We start from the raw sequence: 17,500 nt of genomic DNA on the forward strand, positions 1-17,500 counted from the left end.
GAGCTTTACTAACGACTGAGATTGGTTTTCTTAGCAGTGAGTGGGGGACATAAAATCAGATTTATTCTGATTTAGAAAATTAAAACAGGCTGATGATTTTGTGGTGGAGTCAACATTTATGCCCACTCTACATGAAAAGAAAGCCCTTAGCTCAGACTGTTCTCAATAAATAGTAACCAAATTATTACTGTTATATTTTTTAAACTATGGGAAGCCCACCAAAAGGACAGAACCAGCCTAATCAATAAGGAAACAAGGCAGAAGGTCCAAAGGACATAAGAATGGATCAATCCAAATATGTGAAGATGATCTCCCCCAGTCCCCTGTGTTCCACTCTGCCCACTCTCCGCCCACTCCCAGCCTGTCCTGGACTCTGTTATCTTCCTAGGGAGCCAAGGCTTCTCTTGACAGCTTGAAAAAGAGGGTAGGAGCCCTGGCTGCAGGATTTGCTGGTAAAGTCATCCATGTCAATGGACCAGATCATGGCCCCTCCCAGGTTTAGATTCTTTAGGAACTGAACCTGAGGGTGACACAGAAGGGCATACAGAGGTTAGAAGAGACTGTTAAGGGCCCAAGACCCAAGTCAGGTTCAGATGAGGGTTTGAGCTTAGAGTGCAGAAGTAGACTTATAGCCTATGGAGTCATGGATTCCCTGAAGGGAAAGGTCACTTAGGGAGGCTTATAAAATGAAGAGAAGGCCACCCACTATTAACCACTTCTCATGGAATAACCACACCCTAGGTTCAGTGTTCTTGAAGGCTCTGAAACACTAGAGGCTCCGGTGTGAGGAGTGGGAACTTGGAAGCCACTAGCAAGATTTGACTTACAGTTGGGTTGTCAATTACATTGATGCCTTTGTCCTGCTCTAAGCCTGGAAGGCAAACAAAGGTCTTAGCAAGATCTAAGAACTGGTAGGCTCAGAAATTTGGAGTCTCCTAGAGAGGTAATCCATAAGAAGGATGGAAGGGTTTGTCCGTCCTTCTTATGGATGGAAGGGTTTGTCCTGAGATGATCAACTGGGTGAGTAACTACTCTATATAGACACCAATGTCTCCTTTGTTCCCTCTGCCTTCTCCTCCTACCTCCTCTCCACTCCTCGCTTCTCCCCTTATTCTTAATTCTTCCTTGTGTCCTTTCCACCTCTCCCACATGTACCATAGGTGCTCACAGGTGTGGCTTAGAGTCACTACTAGGTTTGAGCCACAGAGGCCACTGGATCCCATCCAAGAATGGAGCCCCAGAGGCTTCTTTCCTTCCACACAGACTACTAAGGCATTTGACCTCACACCCCATTCCCCACCCGCATGAGTGTTCTGCTGTCCCAGAGCCTCTTGCCTACCTACCTTGGTCTCCACGCTCTCCACATCCTCATAGCTCACCCACTGGTTTCCCTTGACTGCATAGGGAACCTGATGATCCTGGAGCCTCGTGATCTTGACTCCTTTCAGGAAGTGGCAGATCTGGCAGGGGAAGGAGGAACAAGAGGGTCAGTAATGGGTTGTTCTTGAAATTTAGAAATAGAAGGGGCAGGTAAGACACTAGGGTCTTGGGGACAACAGAGTCTTCACTCCAGGGATCAATGAGAGAAATGACCAGATACAGCATACAGAATGGATGGTCCAAGGTGAACCTTTGGGAATTGTTTGTGCTAAGTCCTCATCAGGAGGAGCCACAAACAGCTAGAGGGCAGACAGTACTTGAGTTCCACATCAGACCTCAGCACTGACCAGTAAATCTTCCCACGTCTTCATTTGAAAAATGGAAACTATTATAATTATGTCTCCTATACACCTATCTTACAATATTGTTGTTAGGATCAAATGAACTAACACTCGTTAGGAAAAAAACAACTTTGCAAACAGTACAGTGCTTTATAAATATGTAACATTACAATGACAATCACCATCATTCCCCCACCTTGTAGATTATCCCTGCTTCAATCCCGCTGCTCTCCCTCTCCCCTTTCCCCTTCCCAATGTGCCTGTGTTGGGATCCCCACTTTTATCATCAGCTATTTTCCCTTTCTGTTAGCATAAGTAAGAGCTACTAAAAGAGATAAATCTTCAGTGGAAAAAAATGTATTTTAAGGTCACGTAGAAAACTCATTTTGGATCTTGCTTACATTTTTTAGATTATTTACACTCACGTTTGCCTCAAAGAGGGTAGAAAATGGAAAGTTGAATATTTAAGCAAATACCAGTTTGTCAAAATTATAATGATCTAGCGTGGTAAACTGAACAATCAAATTAAATTTTCCATGAAATAGGGAACTGTGTATCCAGTGGTCCGTACTAAAATCCTACCAGCAGATTCTGAGCACTGACTTCTCTTATCCCTTATATTAAATGATTCAGTGAGGATTACCATGGTGTCCCATGCCCCTTTCCCCCTGCCAACTGAACAAGGTGCCTCAATCATTCCCCTGTGTGAGAAGAGAGGAAAAATTGAACATTACACTCACTGAGTACCTCAGTGGATGCCAAGTCCCTCAGTAGGGGTTTATAGCTTGCTCACGCCAGTGACAAGAGGCTAGACTAGGACTCCAAGGGGAAACCAAGATGTAGGATATTATTCTTTCCTTACCTGATCCAACTCCTTCCCATCCTTCAAGGGCCAGCAGGTATCTCTCTTCACCTGTTACCCATCTTTGAACTGATGACCCTCCACATTGGCCACTTAATCACATCTCATTTTGCAATACCTACATAATTTTATTAACTATTATAGTTATCTTTGGGGTTTTTTTAAGTTTTTTCTTTTTTTTTGCCCACACTACACAGCTTGCAGGATCTTAGTTCCCCAACCAGGGATTGAACCTGGGCCCTTAGCAGTGACAGCATGGAGTCCTAACCACTGGACCGCCAGGGAATTCCCCATAGTTATCCTGTTTTAAAACTCTTATTTAACTAGTTATATTATGAATGCACTCTACATTCTTTCCACCTTGACAGTAAGCCCTTTGAGACAAGGATGAAGAATTACTTATTTCTAGCTCTCACAGTACCCAGTCTTTGTGATATGGCAGGGTCCCAAGAGTTTCTGTTGGTTGAATTATTGTTTGATTCTTAGTGTTTCCTATACATTAAAAAAAAAACTTTTTTTTTTTTCCAGATTGAGGGGCAGAAAGAAATGATGGTCTAATCAGCCAAACACCTTTGACTGTTATCTCTGTGATGTTAAGTCTGTCTGACTTCTGGACAGAATCTGACACATTTGACCACTCCTCTCTTCTTGAAACACCCTCTTCTCTAAGGTCTTTGGCACAGAACATTATGGGTTCTGCCTAGCTTCTGTTGATCTTGTCAGTTTCCTTAGTGGGCTCCTCTTCTGCCTATCTCTTAGGTGCAGGAGGTTCTTGAGTTTTGTCACTACAAATACCGTCTTTATGCTGATGATTTTAGAATCTACATCTCTAGCACAGAATGACCTCCTGTGATCCAAACCCATATACCTAACCACTCACTTTTTATCTATATGTCCCACAGGCATTTGGATGTCCCACTTGCTCCTCAAACTCAGAATGACCAAAACTGATCTCACGATTGAGACCAATGCTCACTCTGCTCCTTCCTATCCCAACTCAGTAAAAATGGCATTACCATCCACATAGTTGCCCAAGTCAGAAACCTAGGACCGTCTCCCTTTTCAGTCTCCCATACTGCTCCACCCATCCCCACTCCTCACTAGTTCCACCTCCTCTCCAGATGTCAGCTACATCACTTCCTCCAGGAAGCATTCACCGACCCCCTCCCAAGTCAGAGGGAGGTGCTTCTCTTACATGCTCCAATAGTACTCCATACTTCCCTTCCCAGCATTCAGGATGTGACACTTTATTATTGTCAGATTGAAGCTGGAACTCCTACCCAGAGACAGGGGGCAGCTGAAGGCACAGGGTGGTTCCAGGTACCTCATAAAAAGCCAGGAAGCCTGAAAACTTGGTGATGGGGCCAGCAGCTCCAGGACCAGGGGCAGGGGCCCCCAAGTGTTTCTGCAGAGGCCAGTGTAGAGGAACGTCCATACATTGGGATGCCCATGACCACCTTCTCCACAGGCATCCCTTTGTTTAGCCAGTATCCCACAGCATATTCCTAGAAAGAGAAGTAGACTGAGGCACAGTGTGTATGGGAAAGAAAGGTGTCAGACCTTTCTGAGCCTCCAGCCCAAATTCACAGAAGTGACTCCTTGATTCCCTTTCTACATCAGTGGCTATGGAGGGTCCCACCAGAACCAGAGTGCTTATTCTAATGCACTTAATGCTCTTCAGCACTGAGACCAATTCAGCTTTTTCTAATCGTGAAAGAAAACTGAACAATGGGTCACGAAAGAAATCAGGCAAGTGACCTAGAAAACATGAAATCAAAGTTGTCGCCATCTTTCTTTCCCCTTTGAGTCAATTGCCTATGGAGTTTGTCTACACTATGGCTAGTTGTGTTACTGATGAAAGCGGGCGTGGGGGGAGGTGGCCGTCAGACCCTAGTCTGTGGGGCCTCACAATGACATCAGACCCAAGAGGCTAGGTAAGAGGTCAGAGGCTAGCTGGGGCCTTACTGCCCTCCAGAACAGAATAAGGGGTTGGAGAGGATGAGGATATGTCTCCTTACCCTTAAAGATAATCAATGGAGAGGAAAGAATGAAGGGAACTTGATGTGACACAATCATACGGAGTTCTAGAAAACCCCAGACTAGAAATCAGAATACCCAGCTTTGGACTGACCCATTTTTTAATTTTAAACATGAAGGCCTGGAAATATGCAACCTAGACAACATTTTCTCTCACCCAATTTTAAGAATACACATCTCTATATATGTACCACAACAATAAAATTGTTTGGTTAATGACATTTTTCCCTTGCATTTTTCATTTGCCACCACTTTTCAGGACCTTCACATCAGCATGACCTTGAACAGCCAATTAATGCCAGGCTTCCATTTCATCATCTGTGGAGTGAGAGTAATGCTTCCTGACCAGCCAACCTCAGAGGATTATGTTGAAGATCAAATTAATGGGGAATGTGGACAGACACAGCAGAGTACCAAGTCCTGTACATCCATGTGGGCACTAGGAAATGTATCAAAGATGGAGAATTAAGAGAAGACTGGGGTGGCTGACACCTTGGGCCAGAGACAAAGTTTAGGGCACTTCAAATATGAGGTCCTCTGACATTTTCCTGGTGACATTTTACTGTGCCTGGTCAAAGCATTTTCCCTGTTCTCACCAGCTTCCAGGGTTACCTGAGTCCCTCTGGCAACACAACCCCTCCTCAGTTCAAGGCAGAAATAACTCTGGACAAGCTGCACTGTCCTCAGCTTGCCCCACAGCCAGTGTCCCACCACCCTTCCTCCTTATAACTCTCCACATTGTAGTAAGAGCTTGTCCCTCTGTCCAGCTGCTACTTTCTCAGAGGGCTATTATGGCCAGTGATGAGGGGCTTTTCCCAAGATCCATGGAAGTCAAAGGAAAGGAGGTTGATGAAATCCAGTTCTCTAGATTGCCAAAAGCAAAGGAAAAGATTCTGTGATGAGCAGAGGTGGGAGCAACTACTGTTGACCCCTGAAACGTTGTGGGTTTGAATTGCACAGTCCCTTTATACAAGGGTATTTTTCAACAGTAAATACTTCAGTACTACATGGTCTGTGGTTGGCTGAATCCACAGATGTGGAGGAAACATGGATACAAGGGGCTAACTATAAATTACATGTGGGTTAACCCTCGCTTTGTTCAAGGGTCAACTGTATACATATTTGTTTAGGGCTTTGGATGCTGTTAGAAGGATTGAAATTAGCCATAGAGGAAAAGTTCCTGCCCAGATGATGTGGTTAGGATAGTGACCTTCATGCTCTCTCTCTTCCCTTCATCCCTCAGACATACTGGCATGCATCACTTGCATGGGCCAGGCTGGAGGCAGAGAGATGGAGGGGGTGCTCCAATGCACTTACTTTACCAATTCCTTGATCTGATAGCTGTTGTCAATCATATGCCTCCCTGCGGAAACTCCTGCAGTCAAGAGAAGCCTTTCTTTGGTGGATTTTACAAAGTCCTGCTGAAAGGCTTCTGCTAACTCCTATGAAAACAAACAAAAAAAACCCCAGAAGAGGTCAATTTTCCCTCCCAGAGGAAAGCACTAAAGTTCTTGCTTGACAGGACATTTCTAGATGGAAACAGCATTAGATGGAAAGATCAAATCTTTTCTCCCCATTCCCACATGGGGATGCCTCCTGCCTTGTGGTCAGGAAATCTACACATTAGGTAGGAGGACAACCAGTCACATTGTACCCAGGAAAAACTGAGTTTCCTCCGAATGGATTCTCTAATCTATCTGATAGAACATCTGTGAGACTCTTTCAGTGCTCAGGAGATTCTATGGTCCCACAATCTTTTATGTGGGTGTTGCTTTGTTTCAGTGTTGTTTATTGTATAAGGAGGCTCTGTTCTCTGATGTTGTCCTTGCCCTAAACTAGGACCAAGGGCTTTTCCTTCATCAGTGGGGGCTTCTGGAAGAAAGGGACTGTCTTCAAGCCAGAGCCAATCTCTTCCTTTTTTTCTCCTGGTGTGGCCATGGGTTCCACTTGTTAAGGTACTAAGGGTACCACAGAGTTTGCCTTACATGAATCAGCACAGTGAAACAAGTGTTGTCTTTCAGATCTGGGTAAATCCAGCTATGTCCAGCCCATCAAAGTTATGGTTCCTCAGAAACAGGATTACAGAGTTGATAAATTCCAAGCGTAATGTAGAAGAATCAACCATGCGGTGGAACCTGGGTAGAAGCAATACAGATGTTTTTGGAAAGAGGAAGTAATTACCATTGCACAACATATTTTTCACAGAAATCCTGAAATAGTCTTCTGTTCCCCAATATTTTCTCACCACTTATCTATCCCAACCCCTGCCTCTTTTGGAACAAAAGAGGAGAGGAAGGATTGTTGGGCCAGAAAATTGATTGGATTGGGCAGAGGAAAATTGGGTTCTCTGCAGACCTTTCTGCAGGGTAATGGAGCTGCCTTTAACAAAGACACTCCTTGACCAAACTTTAGCCAGACTCCTCTGAACCCTCTTCTCAACTAGACTTTGACCTTGGACTTCTGTGCCTATCTTTGCAGAGTGCAGTTTTAGCAAGAATCCTAAGTCATGGACTTGAGGACACGGGGAGGGGGAAGGGTAAGATGGGACAAAGTGAGAGAGTGGCATGGACATATATACACTACCAAATGTAAAATAGATAGCTAGTGGGAAGCAGCCGCATAGCACAGGGAGATCAGCTCCGTGCTTTGTGACCACCTGGTGGTGGGGGATAGGGATGGTGGGAGGGAGACACAAGAGGGAGGGGATATGGGGATATGTGTATACGTACAACTGATTCACTTTGTTATACAGCAGAAACTAACACAACAATATAAAGCAATTATACTCCAATAAAGATGTTTAAAAAGAGAATCCTAAGTCAGTTTAATGAGACTGCCCCACCCTTGATATCAGATCTTCTTCAGTATCTGATCAAATTCCTCCTCCCCTACCATCCCCCAGGTGATATCTGTTCACCCTGGCCTGCCTTCAGCAAGAGTTCTGTTGAGTCAGTTTAGCAAGAATCTCCCTACCTCTAATGTTCCCTCTTTTTCCATCCACCAACCCACACCTGCAACCTGTTCCTTGGCTATACCTCCCCACTTGCCCCTGCTGTATCCAGAATTGAGCCCAGTACTATACTGAGGTCTCCTTTCCCCTCTTATCATATTTCCTGAATAAAAGCTATTTTTACCTCTTTAATTACTGTCAAGCTCTGGTTTTCTTTAACATCTTACACCCTTGAGAAAGCAGTTTGCAGTGTGGTGGGCTTAGGATTGGGAAATCTGGGTTCAAGTCCCAGGTCACAGTCATTTCTAGTGACCTTTTGTTCACTAACCAGCTCTCTGGCTTCAGTCTGGTCATCTCTAAATTGGGATTGAAGATACTGATCCTGCCTCATCTATCTCAAAGTGATCACATTTTGACAAGCTTCATGAAAGCAGAGCTGGACTTCACATTCCCCAAACAATAAACCCAGGCACGAATTAGCAACCCAGATCTCCCCAGTCCCAGGGCTTCTGGTGAAAAGCCAGGAGGACCCTGAAAGCAGCAGCCCCTCAAGAGCTTTTATCTGAACTAGAATTCTTAAGCCAGGAAGTTGATTCTTAGCTGCCCACACAGAGGGCACCAACAGTATTTAAAATCCAAAGCTATAGACAAGATATTGGTATTTTCCAGAGGACATATCCTTTGACTTGTGTCACTTCCCACCTCTCACAACACCTCCCATCCCCAGACAGATTTAGAGTCTTGAATTCATTTGTTTCAATCAATATTAAATTAAGCTGCTTGTAAATTTTGGAGATTAATCCTTTGTCAGTTGCTTAATTTGCAAATATTTTCTCCCATTCTGAGGGTTGTCTTTTGGTCTTGTTTATGGTTTCCTTTGCTGTGCAAAAGCTTTTAAGTTTCATTAGGTCCCATTTGTTTACTTTTGTTTTTATTTCCATTTCTCAAGCAGCTCATGCAGCTCAATAACAAAAAAAAAAACAAACCAAACAACCTAATCCAAAAATGGGCAGAAGACCTAAATAGACATTTCTCCAAAGAAGATATACAGATTGCCAACAAACACATGAAAGGATGCTCAACATCATTAATCATTAGAAAAATGCCAATCAAAACTACAATGAGGTATCATCTCACACAGGTCAGAATGGCCATCATCAAAAAATCTAGAAACAATAAATGCTGGAGAGGGTGTGGAGAAAAGGGAACACTCTTGCACTGCTGGTGGGAATGTAAATTGATACAGCCAGTATGGAGAACGGTATGGAGGTTCCATAAAAAACTACAAATAGAACTACCATACGACCCAGCAATCCCACTATTGGGCATATACCCTGAGAAAACCATCATTCAAAAAGAGTCATGGGGCTTCCCTGGTGGCGCAGTGGTTGAGAGTCCACCTGCCGATGCAGGGGACACGGGTTCGTGCCCCGGTCTGGGAAGATCCTACATGCCGCGGAGCAGCTAGGCCCGTGAGCCATGGCCGCTGAGCCTGTGCGTCTGGAACCTGCGGTCTGCAACGGGAGAGGCCACAACAGTGAGAGGCCCGCGTACCGCAAAAAAAATAAGATAAAATAAGTCATGTACCAAAATGTTCATTGCAGCTCTATTTACAATAGCCAGGAGATGGAAGCAACCTAAGTGTCCATCATCGGATGAATGGATAAAGAAGATGTGGAACATATATACAATGGAATATTACTCAGCCATAAAAAGAAATGAAATTGAGTTATTTGTAGTGAGGTGGATGGACCTAGAGTCTGTCACACAGAGTGAAGTAAGTCAGAAAGAGAAAAACAAATACCGTATGCTAACACATATATATGGAATTTAAGAAAAAAATACTGTCATGAAGAACCTAGGGGTAAGACAGGAATAAAGACACAGACCTACTAGAGTATGAACTTGAGGTTATGGGGAGGGGGAAGGGTAAGTTGTGACAAAGTGAGAGAGTGGCATGGACATATATACACTACCAAACGTAAAATAGATAGATAGTGGGAAGCAGCTGCATAGCACAGGGAGATCAGCTCTGTGCTTTGTGACCACCTAGAGGGGTGGGATAGGGAGGGTGGGAGGGAGGGAGACACAAGAGGGAAGAGATATGGGAACATATGTATATGTATAACTGATTCACTTTGTTATAAAGCAGAAACTAGCACACCATTGTAAAGCAATTATACTCCAATAAAGATGTTAAAAAAAAAAAAGAAAAAAAAATTAAATTGAGGATTTGGTTCCTGCATGTATCTCAGCAGCACAGTGGAGGAGATAGCAAAACTTGGACTATTATCTGAAAAACATGGTAGAAGTAGGTTTGTAAATTTATTCTTATATTTCAGAAGTGCTCACAGTGATTAGAAGAAATGCAAGGATACCTCTTTTAGGGAGCAGTTGCATCTGATGTTCTGGGCAGAAACCTCCAATTTTAGGAAAGACAAACATTGTTTAGAAATTTAGAAGCAAGTCTGTGCATTACATATTTTTAAGTATTGCTGCATAGCACCTGGCACAAAGCCTGGCATTTACCTAATAATAATGACAACGTTAATATACAACAATAATCATTGCAACCATTAGGTCCTTTTTGCACATCAGCACTACCTAAACAGTTTGCTTGCATTGCCCGCCCTCACAACTTCATCCTTGGGTTGAATCTGTTATTTGCCTCATTGTGTAGTTTTTTTTTTTAATTGAAGCATAGAGACATTAAAAAAATTGCCTAAAGGAAAGAAAAAAGAAAAAAAGAAATTGCCTGAAGTTAAACAACTTGCATGCAGCTTGCATATAGCTAAAGAGAAAGCCAAACCAAATTTGTTTATCTCCGAAGTCCTACTTTTAACCACTAAACTAATATACAATAAGTACTCAATAAATTATTTATTGAATAAATGAATGCATGCATGTAAGAATGAATGAGTGAAGATATTTTTAATTGAATCGAAGATAAGCAGGTATTAGGAATGAGAGGGAATTTGAGAATCAGATGGATAATTGCCATGAAAACCCATTAATAATTAAAAGGAGTTCATGGTGAGGTTAATGCAGAACCAGATAAGTTAGGTAGGTTGATCTTTTTTCTTTATGTGTATAGAAATTGCTTTACTAAGTATTCTACAAGTTTTGAGCTGGTAGAGACTTTAGAAATTAATTAGGTCAGCCCTCTTATTTCATAGATGAAAATATTCAGTATAAAAAAAGGAGAAGAAAAAGTTGACACTTACTGGTCGATAACTAAGTCAGGCACATGACATATGTTACCTCATTCGAAGTCTTTGCACGCATCTTATGAAGTAGATGTTGTGATGTACATCTTACAGATGGGTAAACTGAGCTCAGAGAGGTGAGTTAACTTTCCCTAGGTCACTCATCTACATAGGTCTTCTAATGTTACTTCTTTCCTCTGCTTACTCCAGCTGTAAAGAGTACTGACCTGCTACACGAGAAAGATGTCTTACCAGACTTCTCGTGAAAGCGGAAAGCCTCTGCTGACTGAGATTAAGATCTCTGGACATTTTAAAATGTTGGCACTTTAAAAAAAAATTAAAGCAGAAGAAATTCAAAATTAGATTAACTGCATTTAAAAATTGCAAAAAAAGGTGCCTTTCTTCCTTACATATTTGTATTTATTTAGCTTGATGCAAATGGAGTATCATTTTCCTGTGAATAGGAATTATAATTTATAGTATATGTCTCATATTAATAACTATTTTGTTTTTAAGCAAAACAGACCGATTGCCCCTATGCTGCTTTGCACTTCCAGGCCATCCAGCTGTACAACCATGACCCAGGAAATCGAGGTCCCCTGATGGCTGCTAAGGACTTGGTTTTATGTGGAAGTCACCTACATGACCCACCCCCATGGTACAAAGTCAAACCTTCAAAACCCTTTAAAAAATTGTATCTCCCCATAGTCCATTAGGTGAAAAACCTTCATGTAAATAATTGAAAGTTTACCAAATACTGCTTCCAGTTCAATTTCTCCCACGACTTAAGTATCTGAGCTTGTGTTAAACTCCTGCAGAGTTCCTTCCAAGACACAAGCAAACATAGTGCTATGCCTCAACTTGTGACAAAATTCAGATCAGTTTTGCCATCTAAGTCAAGGGAGGACCTTTCTAAAGCCTAATTCAATGTCTCTTTTCAAGAGGAGGAAAAACAGTGATGATTAGAGATTACACGGCAGAATAAACAAAAAATAGAGATATTGTGGTCTTACCCTTTGGAACCAAACAGATACCTTCCAAAGGACAAGAGAATTTGCAGTTTGGGATTCCTGGAGTAGAAGAATAAGCTGATTATTTCTTTACTGGCTGCCAGGGAAAACTTTGCCTAAAGGGTTAGGACTAGATTATGGGTAAGTGGGCTCCAGTTGTTTACCAGCTAAGTTCAGTGAAGGGATGAGGCATGGGGGAGAAAACCAGGAAGCATCAGGATTATACCCAAGGAAAAACACTTGAATAAACACACAAATGAATGAATGGAGCTAGAAGGCCTTAGGCCCAGTTTAGAACTATCTTCTCTCCCCCAGAACCCACCCTGGATGCTCCCCACTCCTATCCTACTGACTTGGTTTTGAGACTGCTGATGGTCTGGGAAAGCATCGCATCATTCTTGTCCTTGATGATGACCTTGTTGTTACTGATGCTGGCGAATGAGTAGATGAGGTGAGAACATAGGAAGGGGTCAGTGCTCTCAAGGGTGAACTTTCCTGGTTCCTGCCTGTCCCGTGACCAGTTGGTAAAGTAACAAACCAGTTTGTAGGCAGATCCTGGAGTAGAGGGAAGAGAGCCAATGGTGAACCTAGTGCGGTGGCCTCAGAGCCCAGAATGCCACAAGCTTCTCCCCCAAAAACCATGGCCTCCTTTGCTTATTCAGCCAGAGCCTCTGAGGGTCATTCAACCTGGGCCCTCAGTGCTGGCTCTTGAGCATCCAGACCCCAGTTAAGAGATACAATGAGAGACAGAGATATCATCCCTATGGAACTCATCCCCAGAGCACTGAGATTCAATGTGGATGGATGGATGAATGACACAGAAATATCAGTGGATAAAAAAAGAGATGATACACACAACACTGAAGTGGGTGAGAGACAGAGAGACAGAGAGAGAGGCTCAAAAGATAGAAGCAGAGCCATGCGTGCACAAAGAGACACACAGGCCAAAACCTCAGAGTCATCAATATGTTAGTGTCAGAACCTGGCAGAGTCATCAAGAGAAACAAAATGAAGCAGAGATATAAACCAAACATCAGAAGGGACACAGCCCAGGGGACCCAGGCAGTGGTAACTCATTGACTACTTGACTTCCTGAAGCAACAAGACCACTAAAACTGTAAGAGGTGGGTGAGAAGGAAATCTGCTAAGCCGCAGCTGGTTCTCTGTCTCAGACTGTGGCAGTGAGTGTGCGGGTGTGCCTACATGCAAAATATAGCTACACTTCCTCTGGACACTACAGGCATAGCTACTGAGGTCTTTTTATAGGGCCTTGAGGTCCCCAGCTCCTGGGTGCCTTGTGGAGTCTACAGCCCTACAGAGAAACATTTTCCAGACTGGGAATTCATTTGCTCATTCATTTATCCAATAGAAATTAATTGAACCACCTGCTCTGTGCCAAGTGTTGTCCTGGATATTGGGAAAGCTAAAATGAGGTTGATGCTGTCCCTGTACTCAGGGAGCCTTGTCTGGAATTGAATATAGTTAAGGTGACCAAATAGTTTATCATCCAATGGGACAGTTTGGAGGGTGAAAAGGAGCATTATTAATAATTCCCCTGGGGCACCAGCTTGAACCAGAACTCTCCTGGGTGAATTGAAATGAATAGTCACCGTGTGTACACACAACTAACTCTTAAAACAAGGCAAGGTGAATTGAGGAGTGTGAGCTGCCTCTGGAAGTGCGCTAAGCCTTCATGACTGAGGTCATGTCCAGCCTCTTCTCCATAGGACACCTCCCCTGGGAGGACTGATGAGATCATTCTATCCTTAATTCACCTTCCTAAAGGGAAGGAAAGGGCAGGACCCTGATGCTGGAAACCTCACCCAAAAGGCAAGACTCCTTGAACTATGACCCCCACCCTGGGGACATTGTCTACACTTACCCCCACTAGGACATTTGGGGGGTCTGAAAATGGAGAAAAGGGCAGTTAAAAATGAGATAAAACTTTGGATGACAGCTGTTGGGGCTTGTGCCTTCTCCACAGACTTTGGGGCTGGGAAACTGGATTCAGGGGTTCTGTTCTCCTGATTCACATGACTCTTAGGGAACTGGCCCTCCACACACCTGCTAAGTGGGTAGGAGAATTCTGGTTGCCACATCTGCTGTTAAGTCAGCCTCCAGGCCCTTCTTCAAACTGCCAGCTTCCTGTGGGCTGCTCCCCCCAGGGCTCAGAGCGGAGACCTTCAACAGGGAACTTAAAATGCTCTTGCCATTTCCAAGTGGGCAGGCGTGCCTTGAGACCATAGGCAGGAAGAAAGAGGGAAAGACACAATGAAATGGCTCCTTTTCCTCCTTAAGACATAATCCATCTCGGCCCGGCAAACTTCCCTTCTTCACCCATAGCCCTATTTATTTAGTGTCATCTTCACCTTCATCCAAATTCCCAGCCACCATGAAAGCCAGATTTTTGGATCAGAACTTTAGAGTTGAAAGGGAGATTTTAGAAAACATTTACCCCAACAGATCATTCTGAAGACAAGAAGTGGTGAGGCTCCCTAAAGTTTTAACATGCGCAGAAAGCAGAGCCCATGAAACATGGGACTCCCAAGACAGTGCTCGTATATCACAATCTGGATAAGACGCGGCTCTGTGAAAATGCAGACTGAAAACACTCCTGATGGTCTGAAGAGCTCTGGCCACGGCTGCTCCCTTGCCCATCTAGGAAAGATCAGATGGTCCCCTAGGGCAGTTGCCTTGACTCGATAGGTTTTGATAAGGAGGTGAACAGAGAGACTGGTGTCCCAGGAGGAGAAGACGACCGCTTCTTCCATAGGTCTATGTTACCTATGTTACCCCTTCTCTCCTCATTATCTTCCTACTGAATTATCAGCCCAGAGCTCACCTGCCCAGCGAGACAGAATTCTGGTCCATGGTGATTTCTCCCATATCCCTGGTCAGCTTCCCTGGGATGCCTCTGGGCCTTTTATGCCCTAGAGGTTTCAACAGCCTCTCTTATGGGAAGGAAGCAGGAAGAAGTCCAGGAGATTCCGGGGACTTCCCTTGGCAAATCTGCCTTGTGAAACTTCCTGGCAATGAGACCCAGATTTGTGCAATGCCAAGTGTCAAAAAAAAAGCTGCAGTGGAGACAACCACTGAGAGGTCCTTTTCCTCCAGTCTCACCCTGAAGGGATCTGGTCCCTGAGAAGGGAAGGAGATGGTACTTTGGGTTGCCTCTTCATACTGCTTTCTGGCTCCCAAATCCCCTTTCTCCACCATCCAGGATCTGTCTCCTTCTTCTTTCCCTCACCTCCCTCCATATTCACATCACTTGTGGCCTGCATATTCTTGATCATCTAATCAGACAGTGCTACCATCCCAGGTGGTCCTACCCTACAGCTCTTCTTTACCTGATAACATCCAATGACGCCTTCTCTATGGAACCTTTTTTGCTTCTCCCTGAGCCCAGGGTAGCTGGCTCCTCTGCTCACAGAGCATTGTATTTCTTCTCATGTCTCCACACTGTACTGTAGTGCACTGATGTACATGTCTATCTCCCCAACTTGACTGTGTAGTTCTTAAGTACAAGAACTGAGTGAAACAAGAAAAACAAAAACCTCAACAAATATTTATTGAAGATCCTCCATTAATTAGAATTGAATTGTACCCCAGATTCTAAGGTGCAGACAGACTCTCAAGGCCCTACACGATCTGCTCCCTGACTACCTCTCCAGTCTCCTGGCTTTCTCTGTGGGTGTGTCTCTGTCTCTCACTTTTCCTGACTCTGTTCTCTTGCTCTGTGTTAGTCCCAGGATACTTCTCTCCAGCCTTGAGCCTGCTGTTTCTCATATATCAGATGTGGGCCACACGCAGAAAAGAAAACTGCCCTGGATCCATCTTAAATTCTGCCCAAGGAAGAGCAATACGACCCCAACAGAGAAAGTCTGCTGTTTGGAGGGACATACTTGAAAAGCAGGGACAGATGGGAACCAGTGGCTGGAGGAAAATGCACAAATTCTCTCAGGAGGGAAAAATGTCAGCTTGAAACATCTGCCAGGCCCTGGAGGCATGACGCCCTCTTAAGCCCACACCAGTTAAGTGACAACTATCCTATTCCTCTTGCCACTCTTCTCCCTCCCCTGGCTTTGACTAAAGCTGGTTCAGAAATCAAAATAGCAAGATGGAAAATCAGAGGGCGGAAGAGTAAAGCAAGAAAAGAGAAAAGGAAGGTGGTTTCAAGCAGCATCCCATAGCAGGCTGAGCTGGGGAAGAGGATCCGATTTAACATTCAGTCAAGTTTGGAGTCTTGGTTATCACCTGGGACTGGTTAGTAAACTGAATTGTGTTTGTAACTTATATTGCCTGTAGAACTTTTATTACCTGCAAGTCAGAAGAAAAATCCAGGAAGAGGGTAGAACCATCTCCACTGAGCAGCAAACTTAAAGGGACCAGAGCCAAAAGTAAAGTTGCTTTGATGATTCTAACCGGTACGTCCTGCTACTTCACTGTACCAGCCACACTTGTTCACCTTTTAAGAAATCTAGTGTTATGTCTAGAGCATAAAATATTCATTTTCTTTACATTTTTCCCACTTAATATACCCAGATATCCTTCCAAATCAGTCTCTGTCTAACTCAGTCTTTTTACTGGCTTCATTGCATTCCACTGTATGGCTATACCTTCATTTACTTAATCACTTCCTATTGATAAACATTTAGCTTATCTCTAGATACTTTTGTTATTTAAAACAAAGTTAAAATGAACATCCATGAAAATATCTATTCTTTATATGTGTAGGAGTCTATCTCTAGGAGAAATCCCTAGCAGTAGAATTGATAGGTCAAAGGGTATTTGAATTTTTAAATTTTGAGAGTTATTGTAAAACTGCCTTCCAAAGACTTTGCACGTCTTTCAACTTTGTTATCTCTGCCAATTTCGTAGGTGACAGATGTTACCTCATTGTTTTAATTTGCACTCTTTTAAATGAGTGCTATTGTTTACATTTATGAATCATTTGCATTTCATTGTCAGAGCACTGCCTACATTTTTTTTGTCTACTTTTCTATTGGATTTTCCTTTTCATTTGAAAGAACTCTATACCATAAATAAATTAGCCCTGACTTTATATATAAAGTGTGTTAGAGCTTTGTCAAATATGTTGCAAATATATTTTCTTAGATTTTTTTGGTTTTAATTTTGTTTGTGGTGCTTTTGCCCACAATGTTTTTAATTTATATGTAGTTAAAATCAATCTTTTTTTTTTTTTTTATGAGTTCTGGCTTTGGTATCTTGCTTAAGCAAACAGGCCTTTTAAACCCAAGATTATATTTTTAAAAATTACTTATGTTTTCTTCTAAGACTTTGTCATTTATTTTTTACATTTTGATCTTTGACCTATACAGAGTTAATTTTTTCTTTAATGCCTGTGGATGGAGTTTTTTCCCAAATAGTTAGCTACATGTTTTAATATTATTTATTAAAAATTCATCTTTTCTTAACTGCTTTGAAATGCCACTTTCAGGTAGCAAATTGACTAGGTAAGTTTCTTTATTCTCTGCCCCTATATTCTGTTCATTGATGAATCTGTGCAGTTTAACATTGTAGCACATCTCATATACACTTTTGTTTCTGCTTTTTAAAATATATAACATTATATTATGCCACATGCATTTCTTGAGAACGTTTTCTTTTGCATGGGTCCACATCTAAAGGGACCCTCTCAGATGAGTTAGATGTGAAATATAGCCCCAAGATAGTAAAATAAAACAAAATGTGAA

At 42.9% G+C, this 17,500-nt stretch overlaps 1 protein-coding gene across 1 annotated transcript; it reads right to left on the reverse strand.

Annotated features, from left to right (window-relative positions):
* Window positions 1-376: 376 nt before the first annotated feature.
* On the reverse strand, window positions 377-14,672 carry CHI3L2 (chitinase 3 like 2). Its single transcript, XM_060293859.1, is given in 11 exon segments — window positions 377-520; window positions 1,344-1,460; window positions 3,908-3,983; window positions 3,985-4,088; window positions 5,358-5,484; window positions 5,938-6,062; window positions 6,606-6,661; window positions 6,664-6,755; window positions 11,790-11,846; window positions 12,140-12,341; window positions 14,633-14,672. Coding segments are annotated over 11 exon segments (1,140 nt in total).
* Between the last annotated feature and the right edge of the window lie 2,828 nt (window positions 14,673-17,500).

This window comes from Globicephala melas, chromosome 1, assembly GCF_963455315.2.
Source record: "Globicephala melas chromosome 1, mGloMel1.2, whole genome shotgun sequence".
NCBI lineage: Eukaryota > Metazoa > Chordata > Mammalia > Artiodactyla > Delphinidae > Globicephala > Globicephala melas.